Source organism: Mus caroli, unplaced genomic scaffold, assembly GCF_978045245.1.
Source record: "Mus caroli unplaced genomic scaffold, Mus_caroli_1 scaffold_4, whole genome shotgun sequence".
In the NCBI taxonomy this organism is placed as follows: Eukaryota; Metazoa; Chordata; class Mammalia; order Rodentia; family Muridae; genus Mus; species Mus caroli.
This window is the reverse complement of record NW_028227259.1, coordinates 112,200,894-112,216,012: the sequence shown is the minus strand read 5'-3', so window position 1 is coordinate 112,216,012 and position 15,119 is coordinate 112,200,894. Positions and strand designations below refer to the sequence as shown.

The following is a 15,119-nucleotide window of genomic DNA, read 5'->3' as shown; positions in this document are numbered from 1 at the left end:
GCACTATGACTAAAACTAAAACAAAAGAAAAATAAATTGGGGAGTAAAGAGTTTATTTGGTTTACACTTCCATATCACTGTTCATTATCAGAGGAGGTCAGGATGTGACCTCAAACAGAGCAGGGACCTTGAGGCAGGGGTATAGAGGTGTATACAGTGTATAGAGGGGTCTAGGGGTGCTGCTTACTGGCTCAGCCTGCTTTCTTGTAGGACCCAGGACCACGAGCCAGGGGTGGCACGACCCACAATGGATTGGGCCCTCCTCATCAATTATTAGTTAAGAAAATGCCTTATAGTCAGATCTTACAGAGGCATTTTCTCAATTGAGGTTTCCTCCTTTCAGGTAACTTGAGTTTGTGTGTCATGCCAGTACACTGACAAAAACAAATGCCAAACAAGCTCAACAGTAAAGTGCCTGCAACTGGTGTGTAAGGATCAGAGTTCAGATCCCAGTGTCATCCCAGAATGAGTGTGGTGGCATACACCTGTAACTCCAGCATGGGGTAGGTCAGGGTGGGTGGGAAGGAAGGTGCTTCCCTGGAGCTTGCTGACTTGCCAGTGTGAACACTAGGTGAGCTCTGGGTTCAGGGATAGACCCTGCCTCAGACAAGATGGAGAGAGATAGGAAAACCCAACAGCAAACTCTGGCCCCAGTGTACATACACACACCTGTCCTTAATGCAGACAGTATGTCCTACACACACACACACACACACACACACACACACACACACACAGTCTAAAATACAGGAAAGCAGTATCTCAATCTTGAGAGCAGGAGAGCAGTTTTTGGTGGTGTTTGCCTTTTGGCGGTTTGTTTTATTCACGTTTATTATTTTTTATGTTGGTTTTTTAGTTTTTAAAATTAAAATGTAATTACTTTGTTCACCCTCTGTTTTCCTCTCTTTGATCCTTCCTATGCACTCCCCCTGCTCTCATATTTATGACCTCTATCCTCTATTTCTTTAATTGCCCCCCCCCCTGTGAGTTTGTGTGTTTCTAGATACATAAACACAACCTGCTCAGTCTGTACAGTTACCAGTAATATATGATGACTTCAGGGCTGACCTCTGTACTACAGCCCCAACTGATAGAACTTAGCTCCTGTACCTAAGACTCAAGGATCATAGTGGAAGAAAGCAGAAAGACTGTAAGAACCAGAGGATTAGAGAATTTGCTGTCACATTTTATTTCCTAGAAAAGTAAGAGTAGACATGATGAAACACATGAGGTCTCATCAACATGACTCCCTAAAGACCTCAACAAGGATATCAAAAGATATACTAATATGAAAGATGGGAATTTTATGGGGCCTTAGCCCTAAACGTAGAACTACAGGCAACTCATAAGTCACAGGAAGTCCCTGAAACTGACCAGATTCAAATGGTCTGTCTGTTTCTCCTCCTTTCCCCCAAGGTTAAATAAACAGTAAGAACTGCTGAGGAGAACAGACTAGCCTGCTGCCTGGAAGAGACTCAGACCTGCCTGAAGGAGAGATTCTCTGTCCTGTTGAGCTCTCTGCAAGTAGTGTAATGAACTCCAGGGTTCCTGTTCTTGGTGATGTAGCTATCTTTGAGTTGACCCTGCCCCTGCCCTTGTCCTTTTACTTATATTCTTGTGAATAACTCTAATAAACTCATTGGATTACCAGATTGGACTTTGGTGGTATTATTACTTTGGTCCTGTCATTGGTTCCCTCTTGAGTAGATGTTTGTATTGAGTCTCAAATAAAAATAGTGTACACCTCCCTAATCATTTACCTAAAACATTTCAAATGTTATTCCCTTTCCTGGTTTCCCCTCCAAAACGCCCCTATCCCTTCCCCCCTCCCCCTGCCCACCAACCCACCCACTCCTGCTTCCTGGCCTGGCATTCCCCTACACTGGGGGCATCGAGCCTTCTCAGGACCAAGGGCCTCTCCTCCCATTGATGTCCCACAAGGCCATCCTCTGCTACATATGCAGCTAGAGCCATGAGTCCCACCATGTGTTTTCTTTGGTTGGTAGTTTAGTCCCTGGGAGTTCTGGGGGTACTGGTTAGTTCATATTGTTGTTCCTCCTATGGGAGTGCAAACCCCCTTGGGTACTTTCTCTAGTTCCTTCATTGGGGACCCTGTGCTCAGTCCAACAGATGGCTGTGAGCATCTACTTCAGTATTTGTCAGGCACTGGCAGAACCTCACAGGAGACAGCTATATCAATCTCCTGTCAGCAAGCTCTTGTTGGCTTCCACAATAGTGTCTGGGTTTGGTGGTTGTATATGGGATGGATCCCCAGGTGGGGCAGTGTCTGGATGGTCATTCCTTCAGTCTCTGCTCCACACTTTGTCTCTGTTCTCCTAATCAGTGGTTTTTCAACCTTCCTGACACTGCAACCCTTTAACACTTCACGTTGTGGTGACCCCCTAACCATAAAATTATCTTCACTGCTACTTCATAACTGTCATTTTGCTGCTGCTATGAATTGTAAATATCTGTTCTTAGGGGACCCCTGTAAAATGGTCAGTCAACCTTCAAGGGGGTTGTGACCTACAAGTTGAGAACTGCTGACTCAATGACTTTTAGTATGTTTATTCATACATGCAACTATTGTCATAGTCAATTTTAAAACAGTCCTGTCACCTCAGAGAGCTGACACTTATAGATTAGCGTTTGCTGCTCTGCTCCTGTTCTTTTCATTTCTCCCTCAGCAGTCTCTTCTGGCTGCACACATCCCTATAGTGGACATTTCATTCAAGTGGAGCCATACTGTTCAGTCTGGATTCCACTTCCATTTAGTGCACTGTTTCAGGGTTATTCCATGCTCTTGAATCCATTTGTGTTTCATTCTTTTAATGGCTGTGAACTAATTTTCCACATTTAACTTAATTAAGAATTGTTTGCCACTGACCTAAGAGCTCTTATCCCCTTCTTTACTGAATATTTTAGCCTGTTTCAATAATTGGTCTTACTGAAAATAGAAATAATTACAACAGAATCTTATTTTTTTAAGAACTTCTTTTAATATACATAAAAGACAAGATTTGTGATTTCAAGAAAGTAGCCTACTTAAGCAAAAGGCTTCTTGGCATTTTTTAGCATGATAATCAAAATATTTTAGTGAGAGTGATGCAATCATGTAGTCGACTTTTGTATTTGCATTCTGACTCTGGGTTAGACATTAGTAAGTTTTTCTTATGTTTTAAAATTTAAAAAAAATTAAAAAAGATTTCTTTATGTGTGTAGGTGTTTTGCTTCCATTTTTGTCTGTGCACCACACAGCCACCCAAGAAGGCCAGAAAAAGGTGTTAGTTCTTTGGAGCTAGAGTTACAGACAGTTATGAGCTTCCATGTGTTTTGCTAGGGGTTGACTCTGAATCCTCTGGAAGAGCAGCCAGAGCTTTTAACTGCTGAACGATCTCTCCAGCCCAAGCTTTTCCTATCTTAGTTTGGGTTTTATTGCTTTGAAGAGACACCATGACCAAGGCAGCTCTTACAAAGGAAAACATTTAATTGGGGATGGTTTACAATTTCAGAGTTCCAGTCCATTATCATCGTGGCAGGAAGCATGACAGCATGCAGGCAGACATGGTATTGGAGAAGGAGCTTAGAGTTCTAAGTCTTGATCTGAAAGCAGCCAGGAGGAGGCTAGATTCCATAGTGGGTGGAGCTTGAGCATTGGAGACCTCAAAGCCTGCCTCCGCAGTGACACACTTCCTTCAGCAAGGCTACACCTCCTAATAGTACCACTCCCATGGGCCAAGAATATATGAGTCTATGGGGACCATTCCTGTTAAAAGCACCACACTATCTTAATGAGTCTGAGATTCTAATTCCTGGGTTTTTTAGTATGTGGTTCTTGTACCTATCATACCTTCAGGCAAGTAAAAAAGATTTTCTCCCTTTATGTATTTGAATTTGTTGTCTCCTTAAATCAAGTTCCGTATTAGTCTTTACTAATACCTGAAAAATTTAGTTTTCTGGTTTTGCTTTAAGCATTGTTAATATTTTAATTTACTAACAGCATAATGCCGTTCCAGTTACTAGAGTTGTATGACAAGTCACTGTCATATTCAGTGACTAGATATAATCATTGAGGTGTGAGGGCATCTCCTGTGAGTTAGGGATTTAGACAGAACACCGAGGAGACTAGCTGGCCTTGTAGTCTGGGCTTTCTGCCCGGGATGATTTGAAGTGTGTTCACGTGCATGGTTGGGAGTTAATGCTGGCGCCTCAGCTGGGCTTTAGCCAGAGGATCTTCCTTGGACTAATTCAAATCATTAAATTTCTGTACCCTCTCACTCCCAAAGCTGGGGATGGAACGAGGCCTCACATATGCTGGGCACACACTGTACTCCTGAACTTCATCCTAGCCCCATTTGGACACCTACCATCTACAACTGCAAGACAAAAGAGTTTTTGTGGTACTTTGTTATGGCAGTCCTCGAAAACTAATACAGGCCACCTGTAGAAAACATAGGCTACAAATGCATAGTTAAAATTGGTAGCTTCCCCTTTCACTGTATGTGGTAATGATTCACGCTTATTTTTCACATTTCTGATTTTTTTTTTATTTTTGTCTTTGTTTTCAAAGGCATTTTGCTATGTATGTAGCTCAGGCTTTGAACTTGAAATCTTTATATTTTAGCCTCCTGAGTGCTGGGGTTACAGGTACCACCACACCTGCCTTATATCCTTCTTCATACAGCAGGAGAGGCTGGCCACATATCATCCAGGACCCAGGTGTATATGTTAACATTTTTTTGGTGAATGAATACAATACTTTAAAAATTGTTGTCGGGCGTGGTGGTGCATGCCTTTAATCCCAGCACTTGGGAGGCAGAGGCAGGCGGATTTCTGAGTTCGAGGCCAACCTGGTCTACAAAGTGAGTTCCAGGACATCCAGGGCTACACAGAGAAACCCTGTCTTGAAAAACCAAAAAAAAAAAAAAAAAAAAAAATTAAGTGTGATAGCTATATAGAATATTAGAAGTTCATTCATTACAATGTGTTATTTAATAATCATAATAAATTATCTAGAAGATAACGAGTTCCTCCTATTCAGGTAATTTGTTTTTATATTAAAAGGATTTATGGAAAGTACAAATAGTTTCTCTGTAGCTTTCTCTGCATTTTCCCCCCTTTAAGTGTTGGGGGTTGAACTCAGAACCTCAGACACACTAGCAAGCACTAAATCACTGAACTGTGTCCACCCAGCCTTATTAAATATACTTTCTAATTACATTATTTATATTTTAAAAGTGTGCGTATATATGACAAGTGTGAGTGCTGGTGTGAGAATGAATGGTATATGTGTGGAAGTCTAAAAATAGTGTGCAGGAGTTATTTCTCTGCTTCCACCTTGTTGAGGCAGGGTCTTTCTTGTTTCTGCCATTCTGTATACTCTAGGGTGGCCCGCCGGGAGCTTCAGCTGTATTCCTGTACGAGAATCTGGCGTTAGGAAGGTTGGGATTACAGATTGAAGCCACTGTATCTGGCTTTTTGTTGATCAAGCTCAGGAGTACACACACAGTGAATGCTTTGGCTTGTTGAGCAGTCTCACCTAAGTAGACCTTGTTTAGATGACAATATTGATGTTTTCTGGATATTTTTGTTTCTTAAGGAACAATAGCTAATGTAACAGTGCAAGGGGGCATATGAGACATACAGCTTTGTGGGTCTTACATTAGGGGACAGTACCAAGGAGCAAAGAAAAAGCCCTCATTTGTATTTTTACTGTACTTAAATTCAAAATATTGAATAGAGCTAGAGGTATCTTAGAGATGGAGAGAAAAGCGATACGGGTACAAATAGCTCTCAGACAAGTGCTGTTTAGAAATAACAGCCTTTCCCAGAATAAGCTTTTCAGGAAAAGATGTAAAAAGGACTTCTGATTAGGCAGGTTGTAAAGTATAACATGCTTTTATCTTCTACTTGTCTTTATTTACTTACTTGAAAAACTCATTTGTATGGAGAGATGGCTCAGTGCTGTAGAGCACTGGCTGTTTTAACAAATGACCCAGGTTTGGTTCCAGCACCCACATGTAGCTAATAACAGTCTGTAACTCCAGTTCCAGGAAATAGATACTCTTTTCTGGCCTCCTTTGGGAACCAGACATGCACATGGTGTACAGACATACATGCAGTAAAAGCACCTATATATTTAAAATAAATAAAAGTATTTAAAACTTTATTGGCTTGATACGACTTTACATTTCAGTAAAATAGTGACTGGAACAACCCTTCTGTTCAGAAGGGAACATATCCTTCTGTATTTCTAAGGATGGAAAGTGCCCCCCAATACCAAGATAGAACCAGAAACTACCAGATGTTTTCATACCTGCCCTCCTCTGTATATATGTATGTAAATTTTTTGTTTCCTTTTTTTTTTTTTTTTTTTTTTTTTTGAGGCATGAGATCTCATAGCCCTAGACTGGCCTCGAATTTGGAATCTTCCTGCCTCAACTTTCAGAGTGCTGGGATTACAGGTATGTACCACCATGCCTGGGCCTGCCTTACTTTTTTATTTGCCTTTTGTGCTTTGCTGATAAATCAAAAGAAGTAGCTATATGAATTTCAGCTAAAACAGAGAGGAAGTTTCCAGGAATAAAGACAGTCCTTATATAACAAGGTACAGTCATTCATTTCTTCATGATAACTTCCATGTGCCTGCTGCTGAGCACACTGGCAGCGGGTAATGGATGAGTGAAGACAACAGAAGAAACGCGTTCCTCAGCTTACGAGGACAGACCTACATGTAGGAGATGCTCTTTTACTTGTGCCCACAGACCAGAGTAGAGTACAGTTAGAAACCAGTAGCTCTATCACTGCATAACTTGTGTTGTAAAGTTAGAAAAATAGTTGGGAAATATAAAATTCTGGACACTAAACCTTATCCTAGAATGATAGGGGATAGGGAGGTTTCAAGAGAAAATAAAAATGGAAAAAAAAAAGCAGTGAAAGCAGGTTAAGAGGCTAACGTGAAATGCTGGAGATGTGTGTCAGAGATAGTGCAGGGAATTACAGGCAGTACAGTGTAAGACTAAAGCCTGCAGAAGATAAGATACATTATAAAATTGAATGTAAAGATGTGAAAAAGTCAAACTAAAAGCAAGTTTAGGATTTCATTTCTTTTGAGCCGGTTTCGTGTAGCTGAGGTTGGAATCTTGGGGATAAACTCAGGTCACCAGGTTGCATGGTTGCACTTTTACCTGGTGGCAAACCTGGAGCAGCTGTCCTTAGATCCTGCTTATGGGAGCCAGATTTTGAACATGGGCAGTGTCATGGGCACTGTGCCTCTTTGGATGCAGGGTGTGCAGCTTGTCCAACCTGTCCCTCAAAGGCAGCCTCACTGACAGTGTTATTAACTTTATGTTGTGCCTCCCTGGCTGGGTTCATTCTGACCCATCTCACCAGCAACCTGACAGATCACATTGCAAGTGACACACTGAGAAACTGCTGGAAGTCCTCTAGTGGATAGACCTTGTTTTTTGTTTGTTTTTGTTTTTGATTTATTTTATGTATGTGAGTACCTTGTTGCTCTCTTAACACACATCAGAAGAGGGCATTTGATCCCATTACAGATGGTCATGAGCCACTGTATGGTTGCTGGGAATTGAACTCAGGACCTCTGGAAGAGCAGCAAGTGCTCTTAACTGCTAAGCCATCTCTCCAGCTCTAGACCTAGTTCTTCTAAGTAAATACTCTGCCCCATGATTCTTTCCTTGGGTCCCATATTTCATCTTTTTTTTTTTTTTTTTTTTTTTAGGGACTTTCTCCTCAGTAACCAGGGCCATCTGGCATTTTCTGTAATGTTATTTCAGAAGGAAATACATTCTAGCAGGGAGGGATTCTGAAAAGCAGGAGTTAGCCTGGGGTAAAATCCTTGCCCCATTGGTACTTATGGCTGAGTTTTTGTTATCTTACATGCTCCACTGCTTTGGCTTAATATGTCTTAGAATATTTTTCCACACTATTCTTTTCCTGCACAGAATTTTCACACTAGGGTGAAGTATAGGATGTGGGGAGAAGCCACTACTTTACAGCCTTGGACAACCCATGATGAGAGGACTGTCTACTGTCAGAAGTCGGAGCAGACCTTTGTGTGTGCATTGGTGTTTTAATGTCTGTGCATGAGTTACTATACCTAAACTTAAGGGTGGCTGGCATGTTAATTCAGAAGATAGTTTATAGTGCTTTTTTCCCCTATCACATAAGATTTGAGATCTTAAGGTCATAGAAGTATTGCATGGCTTGTAGTCTTTATATATAGAGAGTTTTGTTTTTGTTTTTTAATTATTGTAAGTATACATGTGCGTGTGTTTACACTCATGCATGTGTGCCATTGTGTGTAACAGAGGACAACTTTGTGGAGCATGTTCTGTCCTTCCATCTTTCACGTGAGTTCTAGAGATCCAGCTCAGGTTCTAGGCATCCGTGAGCACGTTTGCTGGCTGAAGCCCTCTTGTTAGTCCACAAGGTCTTTTTTAAAGAAACATGGTTTATCCGTGTGTGGTAGTGCACACCTGAGTGCACCCTGCACTCAGGCAGCAGTGGCAGGTGAATGTCTGTGAGCTTGAGTACATCCTGATCTATGTAGTGAGTTCCAGGATAGCCAAGGCAATGGAGAGAGATGCTGTCTCAAAAACAAAAATGAAACAATAGCAAAATGTACTTATTTATGTAGTGCCTGGGTATATGTATGTGCACCACATGCATGCAGGTGCCCGTGGAGGCCACAGAGGTTATTGGATATTCAAGAAGAGTGGTTCTGAATCTTCCTGATGCTGTGTTCTTTATGTTGTGGTGACGCCCAGTTATAAAATTATTTCGTTGTTACTTCATTAACACACACACACACACACACACACACACACAATTTCAACTTCATTTTGCTACTGTTATGACTCATAATGTAAATACCTTTGTTTCTGATGGTCTTGGTGAGACCCATGAAAGGGTCATTGACTCCCAGGTTGAGAAACATGACTCGAGATTGTTAAGTGGCCCTGTGTGTTGCTGGGATCCAAGCTTTGTTAAGTGGCCCTGTGTGTTGCTGGGATCTAAGCTTTGTTAAGTGGCCCTGTGTGGTGCTGGAATCCAAGCTCTGGCTCTCAGCAAGAGCAAGTGTTTTTAACTGTGGAACCATCTAGCCTGCTCCATACAGACTCACTTTTTTTTTTGTTGTTTGTTTTTTTGAGACAGGGTTTCTCTGTGTAGCCCTGGCTGTCCTGGAACTCACTCTGTAGACCAGGCTGGCCTTGAACTCAGAAATCCACCTGCCTCTGCCTCCTGAGTGCTGGGATTAAAGGCGTGCGCCACTATGCCCGGCAAAAAATATTTGTTTGTTTGTTTGTTTATGTATTTATGTATTTATTTAATGTATGTGAGTATATAGCTGTCTTCAGACACAGCGGAAGGAAGAGGGAATTGGAACCTATTACAGATGGTTGTGAGCCATCAAGTAGTTGCTGGGAATTGAATTCAGGACCTTGGAAAGAGCATCAGTGCTCTTAACCGCTGACCCATCTCTCCAGCCCTGTATTTCTTTTTTCTTTTGGCTAAATTTTCTTGTATACAGTTGGCATGCTTCGTGGCAGCAGTATAAAAATTATACGTAATTTGTTGACTGTTAGAGAATCAGGTTGCCTGACTAACCTCACCAAAACTTAACCTTAACCAATTCTTTACATTAGAGTCTTATAATTGGTACTTGTGGTTATTGGCAGAGATCTTAACTTCTATTTCTGAATAGCTTCAACTATTATGAAGTTCTGCATTGAGCCTCTCCCACTCTCTTAGCCATTTAAATTAATTTTGTACCTTTGAAGCTGGTACCTTTATGTGAAGTACTCTTTAGTGTATTTGAAGACAGATGGATAAAAGGTCTTTTTGGACAGGACAGGCAGTGGTGGCACAGGCCTTTAGTCCCAGCACTTGGGAGGCAGAAGGAGACAGATTTCTGGAAGCCCTACATAGTGAGTTCCAGGACAGACTACACAGAGAAATTCTGTCTTGAAAAACCACACACACACACACACACACACACACACACACACACAGTCTTGTTAGTCTTGTTTGTTCAGGACGCCCATCCTGATATTACTTCCTTGGCTTATATATATATTTTTTTTTGACCAAAATCTCAATAAAGAATATCCTTTACAAAGAAAGAAGGAAAAATGCATTTACATCTTGATGGAACATACCCACATGTACACAAATAATGTGTGTATGTATACTTTCAATTTTTTTTTTTAGTAGAAGAAAGTTCATTTTGGGTTATAGTTCTCGATGGGGAGTCCATAATGTCAAGGCATCATGAGCCAGAGTAGGAAGCTGAGAGATCACATCTTTATTCTCGAACAGGAAGCCAAGCACTATATAGATTTTTAAGGTATATGCTAGTGAAATATAAATTTTGTAAGACTACGTCCTCTTTTGATATTTTGGAGACAAGGTCTCACTTAGTAGCCTTGATGCTCCTGGAACCAGGAGTGTAGGTCAGGCTGGCCTTGAATTCACAGAGACCTGTCTTCCTTCTGCCTCCTGAGTGCTAGAATTAAAAGTGTGTGCTGTGTGTTTAGGCTGGGCTTCAGTGTATAGCTTGGAAAACACTGTCTGGTTTGTTGATGTTGGAAGCACGTTGTAGAGATAAACAGCTCCCAGCCTGGAGAGGTGGCTGTGAGTTAAGAGCATTTGCTGTTCCTCTAGGGAACCCGAGCTTGGTTCCTAGCATTTGCATGGCATCTCACAGCCGTGTAAAACTCTGGTTTCAGCATCTGGCACTGTCTTCTGGCTTCTGAGGACAATTGGCATGGGTATGGTGTATATACATACATGTAGGCAAACATAAAATAAAAACAAATAGATCTAAAAAAATTAGTTTCAAAGTCTGAATGTTAGAATAATTGCTAAACCAGGTTTAATCGCCATCACCTTAGTGATTTTTAAGTAAAAGTTAGCAGGATCACCAAGTTTGTGGTAATGACTGAAATAAAACTAAAATATGCTTTTTGTTCTTGCCCTTAGGTGGCGACAGACAAGGTGGCAGAAAAGCTGAGTTCTACTCTCTCATGGGTGAAGAACACAGTATCACACACAGTCAGTCAGATGGCCAGTCAGGTGGCAAGTCCATCTGCCTCACTACACACTACATCCTCATCTACCACACTGTCAACACCAACACAGTCACCATCTTCCCCATCAAAGTTGAGTCCAGACGACTTAGAACTCCTGGCTAAGCTGGAGGAACAAAACAGGTGAGTGCAATTGCTGGACATTTCTCTTGATTATCATACAAACCAAACGTCAGCCTAAGTGTTCATTCTTACTAAGAATGCTTGCTTCCTTGGTTCTGGGGCGTTGTTTATCAGAATTATGTAACATACAGCTTCATGCATTGCCTGAGGACATTTGTTTAAGACTAAGATATGCTTTAGCTAATAGCACTCCCCATTCCTTTCTTAGCATTTTAGACTCTAAATCCTTCAGGAATTTTACGAATTATTAGGGCAAAACTACCATTTTTAAAAGTTTTTTAGAGCTGAGGAGTGAACCCCGAGGCCGTGCATGCTAGGCAGGTGCTCCCTTGCTTGTGTTCTCAGTCCCCTCTTATTGTAAACTTTCTACGTAGTTTCCTTTTCAGTCAAGTCTAGGTATCTGATTTTATTTTATTTTATTTTATTATTATTATTTTTTTTTTTGTAGTTTTTCGAGACAGGGTTTCTCTGTGTAGCTCTGGCTGTCCTGGAACTCACTTTGTAGACCAGGCTGGCCTCTAACTCAGAAATCCGCCTGCCTCTGCCTCCCGAGTGCTGGGATTAAAGGCGTGCGCCACCACGCCCGGCTCTGATTTTATTTTAGAGTGAGAAATCCTATGGAAGCCAAAGTATCCCATTCCCATAAGAGCAAGACAGTAATTATTTCCTTAGTTAGGAATCCGGGTTCTGTGTACTTTGAACATGAACATCAGTAGAAAAACAAATGAATCCACATGCACTAATGGGGCTAGAGAGATGGCTCAGAAGTTAACAGCACTTGCTGTTCTTACAGAAGACCCAGGTTCCCAGCACCCACATGACAACTCATAACCACCCGTAACTCCAGTTCTAGAGACTCCAACACACTTTCCTTGTGTGATGAGTGTTGGTGCAGTCCTATGATCTTAGCACTCAACAAGGCAGAGCCAGACTCTGAGCTTGAGGCCAGCTTGGTCCATATAGTGAGTTCCAGGAGTCTCTGGACCATCATCAACAGAAAGTAGGGAACAGCAGCTCTTTGTGTCTGGTTAAGGTACAGTGCTATAGCTCTAAGGGTAAAGGATAAGGGTTTTTTTTGTTTGTTTGTTTGTTTTTTTTTGTTTTGTTCTTTTTTGTTTTTGTTTTTGTTTTTTTGTTTTTTTCAAGACAGGGTTTCTCTGTATAGCCCTGGCTGTCTTGGAACTCACTTTGTAGACCAGGCTGGCCTCAAACTCAGAAATTCACCTGCCTGCCTCTGCCCGCCCCCCCAACCCCCCCCCCCCCCCCATGAGTGCTGGGATTAAAGGCGTGCACTACCACTGCCCTGCTAAGGATAAGTTTTAATAGCTTTTTTTTGATGTGTAACTCTGGTTAAACTATTCACATGTTTTAAAAATATACAGTTTGATTAAGCTCTTCTTTATTATTTTTCTTTTTCTTTTTTTGGTTTTTTCGAGACAGGGTTTCTCTGTGTAGCCCTGGCTGTCCGGGAACTCACTCTGTAGACCAGGCTGGCCTTGAACTAGAAATCCGCCTGCCTCTGCCTCCCAAGTGCTGGGATTAAAGTGCACCACCACTGCCCTGCATTGTTTTGTTTTCTTGAGACAGAGTTTCTCTCTGTAGAAACTGTCTGCTGTTTCTGCCTGTCCTGGAACTCACTCTATAGACCAGGCTGGCTTTGAACTCATAGAGATCCAGCTGCCTCTGTTTCCTGAGTATTGGGATCAAAGGTGTGCGCCACTACCACCTGGCTGACCATTGGTCCTGACATATCTTCTTTGATTATTAAAGTTCATGTTCATGTTTTTTGCTTAATATATCTGAACCACGGCTAGGGTCATAGAAATTCCAAATGTGTTGTCAATGCAGATGTCACTGTTGTGGGGTAAAGGCTGAGAAGTGTCTAAGCAAACCAAAGTAGAGTTAAGACAAGATGTGGTTACCTTCATCACTTTAGTTGTGATCAAACATTTGGGTCTCCTGTAGCCCAGGCTGAGGGAGATCTTGAACTTCCTGTTCTCCTGCCTTTTATCTGGTGAGTGCTGGTGCTACAGGCGGTGCACCACACGCAGTTTATGTGGTGTTGGAGATTGAACCAAGAGCATCGTGTGCTAGGCAAGCACTCTACCAACTGAGCTACAGCCTTAGACCATGATCCTGGCTTTGAATTTTAGCCATTCTGATAGGTATTGATACTACATGGTTTTATTTTGCTTTACTTTTACTTTTTTTTTTTTTTTGGTCTTTTGAGATAGGATCTTTTGGTTGACCTGAAACTCACTGTGTAGCTGAGGACGACGCTGCTATCTCCCAAGTTCTGGGGTTACAGGCATGTTCCACCATGTCTGACAATAATGCATTAAAAAAAGAATTATTTTTTAAAAATAAATCTTTTTAATTAATTAATTAATTTATTATATGTAAGTACACTGTGGCTGTCTTCAGACACTCCAGAAGAAGAAGTCAGATCTCATGATGGATGGTTGGGAGCCACCATGTGGTTTCTGGGAATTGAACTCAGGACCTCTGGAAGAGCAGTTAGTGCTCTTAACCACTGAGCCATCTATCCAGTCCCGAAGAATTATTTACTTTTAAGTATGTGAGTGTTTGCAGGCATGTATGTCTGAACATCATGTGTGCCTGGTAGCTGCAGAAGTCAGGAAAGTGTGTTGGAGTCTCTAGAACTGGAGTTACGGGTGGTTATGAGTTGTCATGTGGGTGCTGGGAACCTGGGTCTTCTGTAAGAACAGCAAGTGCTGTTAACTTCTGAGCCATCTCTCTAGCCCCATTAGTGCATGTGGATTCATTTGTTTTTCTACTGATGTTCATGTATTCTTATTACATGTTTGTTTGTTGTCTGCACATATCTTTTGCTGTTTAGAGGCAGGCTTTCAATAGGTAGCCTTGGCTGACTTGGAACTCACAGTATAGACCAGGCTGGCCTTGAACTCAGACATGCACCTGCTGCTGCTTTACCAGGGCTAGGAGTGAAGGCAGGTACAACTATGCCTGGATTATCTTTGATTTTACAAATTTATGTTGTTTGCTTTAGTGTATCTGAGAATTTTTTTAAAAATTATTTTTATTTGATCTTGTGGGTATAAGTGTTTTGCCTGCATGTATATATATATATATATATATATATATATGATTATCATATATGCATGCCTGGTGCCCATGGAGGCCAGAAGAAGGCATTGGCTTCCCTGGAACTTGAGTTAGAGATAGTTAAGAGCCATTGTGTAGATCCTGGTAACCAAAATCAGCTTCTCTGGAAGAGTAGTGGTGCTCCTAACTGCTGAGTCATCTCTGGAAGAGTAGTCGGTGCTCCTAACTGCTGAGTCATCTCTCCAGCCACTGTTTTGAGAATTCTTTGTTTAAGATGCAGATTTGTTCTCTGGAGGTTGATTTTCATATCTTCCTTTTCCATTGGCATTTGTCATTCTCCTAAAATATCTTTTGAGGAATAGAAGTTGTGTATGTGTGTGCATGTGTGTACACATGGATGTGGGTGTGTGTTCAGCATGGCTGTAAGTGCATGTGTGAAGGTAGAGGCCAGAGATTTATGCTGAATGTCTTCTCTGTTGCTTTCCTCTGTGCTTTTTGGGTCAGTGTCACATGGAACCTGAAGCTCATTGATTATCTGGCTAGCAAGTTCCAGGGACCTGCCTGTCAGTGTTCTCCCTCTCACACCCTCCACTGGGGTTATAGGCAGTGGCCCCATGCCCAGCTTTTCCATGGGGCAGATGATGCAAACACAGATGTGACCTCATGTTTGCACAGGAAGTGCCTTATTGACTGAGCTACCTCCTTCAGCACCTAGATTCTATAGCACCTACAATTCTGATGAAGTACCAGCTTAAAGATTGACCTCCAGGGACTGTGCATTTGGTGACCATAGAT

At 41.7% G+C, this 15,119-nt stretch overlaps 1 protein-coding gene across 4 annotated transcripts in view; it reads left to right on the top strand.

Moving 5' to 3' along the window:
• Evi5 (ecotropic viral integration site 5) overlaps positions 1–15,119 on the top strand; it is a 147,451-nt gene that overhangs the window by 23,859 nt on the left and 108,473 nt on the right. For all 4 annotated transcript variants that reach the window (XM_029477109.2, XM_029477107.2, XM_029477108.2 and 1 more), the window contains exon 2: positions 11,008–11,237. In XM_029477109.2, coding sequence (XP_029332969.2) covers positions 11,089–11,237 — 149 coding nt within the window. In that variant the 5' untranslated portion in view covers positions 11,008–11,088. The remainder of the gene's footprint in view (positions 1–11,007; positions 11,238–15,119) is intronic.